The 2,556-nt window shown below is 60.3% G+C and overlaps 1 protein-coding gene across 1 annotated transcript; it reads right to left on the bottom strand.

Annotated features, from left to right (window-relative positions):
* Positions 1 to 416: 416 nt before the first annotated feature.
* LOC106885651 (inositol 1,4,5-trisphosphate receptor-interacting protein-like 1) lies at positions 417 to 1,330 on the bottom strand. The gene is made up of 2 exons (XM_014938006.1): positions 1,278 to 1,330; positions 417 to 1,134 (listed from the first exon to the last, which is right to left on the bottom strand). Exons 1-2 carry the CDS (start codon positions 1,328 to 1,330, stop codon positions 417 to 419), a joined length of 771 nt encoding a protein of 256 aa, XP_014793492.1.
* Between the last annotated feature and the right edge of the window lie 1,226 nt (positions 1,331 to 2,556).

Below are 2,556 nucleotides of genomic sequence, written 5' to 3'. Positions count from 1 at the left end.
GTCTAGTTACCAACCTAATCACTACCCCTCATGTCTTCGCTACCACATGAATCACCGTTGCCCACCTCCACTGAGACCAAAGACTGCAAGAGCTAGATAGCACTTTTAGCCACAAACCCTGGGAAGCCAAAGCCCAGGGACTCGCAAAAGCAGAATCCGCTGCAGTGGCTCTTCTGCAACATGCTCCCCGACTCTGTGGCAGCTGAGCCGCCAGCACCTGACGCCCACCTTCGCCAACAAAGTGATGCTCAGACTCTCACAGACAGCCTTAGTTCCAACAAGTGATCTATTGAAACATATTTACAGAGGGTAAAGATCACCAAGGGAAGGGACTCGGGAACAGGAAGGGCAATCGGTGTCCAGGGGGCAAGGGGAGTGAGTCTCTGTTTCAAGGCAGGCTCCTGGCAACGGCCCCCTCAGCTGAGGAAGACGTAGGAGTCGCCTTGCTTTACTCCAAAGAGCATCTCGATACCGATGGTACGGCCGGAAGCGTGCGTCAGCCGGAGGTTGCAGCAGTGCCTGGAGGGCAGCACCGTCAGACGGCAGTGTGTCGACTGAGGCATAACCGCCCAGGCGCTTTTCAGCAACACCTGCAGCCAGCGGGAGGTTTTCTCAGTGTCCAAGTAGGGGCCGGTGCAGAGGGTGCGCAGGAGGCTGGGACCCTGTCTGTCCCTCAGCTCCTTCTCGGGGTGGTGGAGGAAGCACAGCATGTCTTCGGCCAGCGGCTCCCTCATGCACGTGCATTGCAGCTCAACGCGGAGGCTGGCCTTCCTCTCTGGTGTGTCCTTGGTTCTGGCGCCCGTGTCCACGTGGAAGGCATGGCCACGAGGCGGCTTCAGGGGCACAAGGAAACGGTAGGTGGCATCCTCCTCACAGCCACTCCACCCTCCGAGGCTGCTGCTCACCCCGATGACTGGCCTTGCTTCCGGCATGAAGCTGTTCCTGGACAGTTTTCCACAGATGTGCAGAAGCTCGTCCACCAGCTCCTCCACCATGGTGAAGGACTCTGAGAGGTCCAGGAGTCGCCGGGCCGAAATCCTGTGGGACTTTCCTTTGGATTCCTCCTCCTCTTCGGCCGTGTCCTTGGTGGTGGCCTCCTTGCTGCTGCTGCTGCCTGGCCGGCGGCTCCTTGTCCTGAGCCAGCAGCAGAGCCCCAGGAGCAGGAGGAGGAGGAGAAGAGCAGCAGTGGCCCAGAAGTGCCATTGCTGCAAGGCAGGGAGGAGCAGGGTTGCCCAGGCAGCGGCAGCCTGCTCCAGCCCCTGCAGGAGCTGCGTCACCTGCTCTCGCAGGGACGTCTCCCACTGCTCCACGCGCTCTGGCGTGGCCTCATGCAGCGCAGGAGCCAGCATCTGCTGGAAGAAGCTCTGCAGAGCCTGGAAGAGCACTAGCCCTGTGACAGCCATGGCCTGCAGGAGGAGAGAGAGAAGGGTCTCAGTGGGGCTGGGAGGGAGCTGGCAGTGGGGGGAGCAGGGCCGGGAGCTAGGGGGGAGGCAGTGGGGAGGCAGCAAGGCCTGCGCCCAGCGCCGCCGGCGGCACCGTGCCCGGCCCCAGGCGCTCCCGCCAGCGGCTGGGCCCTGCATGAGAACCCACCTCCCGCCCCGGGGACCAGTGTTTCTGCCCCGGCCCTCTGCCAGCCCAACCTCCCCCCGCCAGCAGCTCACTCACCATCGTCCTGGGCTCGAATGGCTCAGCGCTGCCCGACGGGGCCCTTTATAGGGGGCCCCCATTGTGACGCCTTCCCTCAGGTGTCCCAGGTGCCAGAGCACATCACAGGCCCCCCCGGCAACCACGGAATCACAGAATCACCATGGTTGGAAGGGACCTCTAGAGATCACCTAGTCCAAGTGCCCTGCTAAAGCAGGATTGCCTAGAGCACAATACTCAGGACTGCATCCAGGTGGATCTTGAAAACCTCCAGCAAAGGGGACTCCACAACCTCCCTGGGCAGCCTGATTCAGTGCTCTGTCACCCTCACCATGAGGAAGTTTTTTCTCACCTTTGAACGGAACTTCCTGTGTTCCAGCTTGTGCCCACTGCCCCTCATCCTCTCACTGGGAACCACTGAAAAGCCTCAGGCACCATCCTCCTTGAATCCACCCTTTAGATACTTGTAAGCATTCCTAAGGTCTCCCCTCAGTCCCCTCTTCTCCAGGCTCAAGAGTCCCAGCTCTTTCAGCCTTTCCTCATAAGGGAGATGCTCCAAGCCCTCAATCGTCTTGGTTGCCCCACGCTGGACTCTCTCCAGCAGTTGCCTGTCTCTCTTGAACTGGGGAGCTCAGAACGGCACGCAGTCTTCCAGTTGCCCCTACGTCCCGGTGGGGGGGTCTAGAACAAACTCCCACCATGTCTGCCTTAGTGGCCTTCCCCTTGATTCTTACCCATAAGCGCTCAACACTCTCATTCACATTGTTAAGTTCGAGGCATTCCAAACTGCCCCTCACAGAGAGGGCCACCCCACCACCTCTCCTTCCTTGCCTAGCCCTTCTGAAGAGTTGGCAGCCATCTGTCACAGCCCTCCGGTCATGCCAGTCTTCCCACCACGTTTCTGTGATGGCA

The sequence above is a fragment of the Calidris pugnax genome, unplaced genomic scaffold (genome assembly GCF_001431845.1).
Source record: "Calidris pugnax isolate Ruff unplaced genomic scaffold, ASM143184v1 scaffold25, whole genome shotgun sequence".
NCBI lineage: Eukaryota > Metazoa > Chordata > Aves > Charadriiformes > Scolopacidae > Calidris > Calidris pugnax.
Note: the sequence above shows the minus strand (reverse complement) of the source record. Positions and strands in the feature narration are given on the sequence as shown.

Coding starts and splice junctions, on each gene's coding strand:
- LOC106885651 (XM_014938006.1), bottom strand. CDS start 1,330: ATGAGGCCACGCCAGAGCGCGTGGAGCAGTGGGAGACGTCCCTGCGAG. Junction 1,135..1,277: donor AGACGTCCCTGCGAGAGCAG/GTGACGCAGCTC, acceptor CTGCTGGCTCAG/GACAAGGAGCCGCCGGCCAG.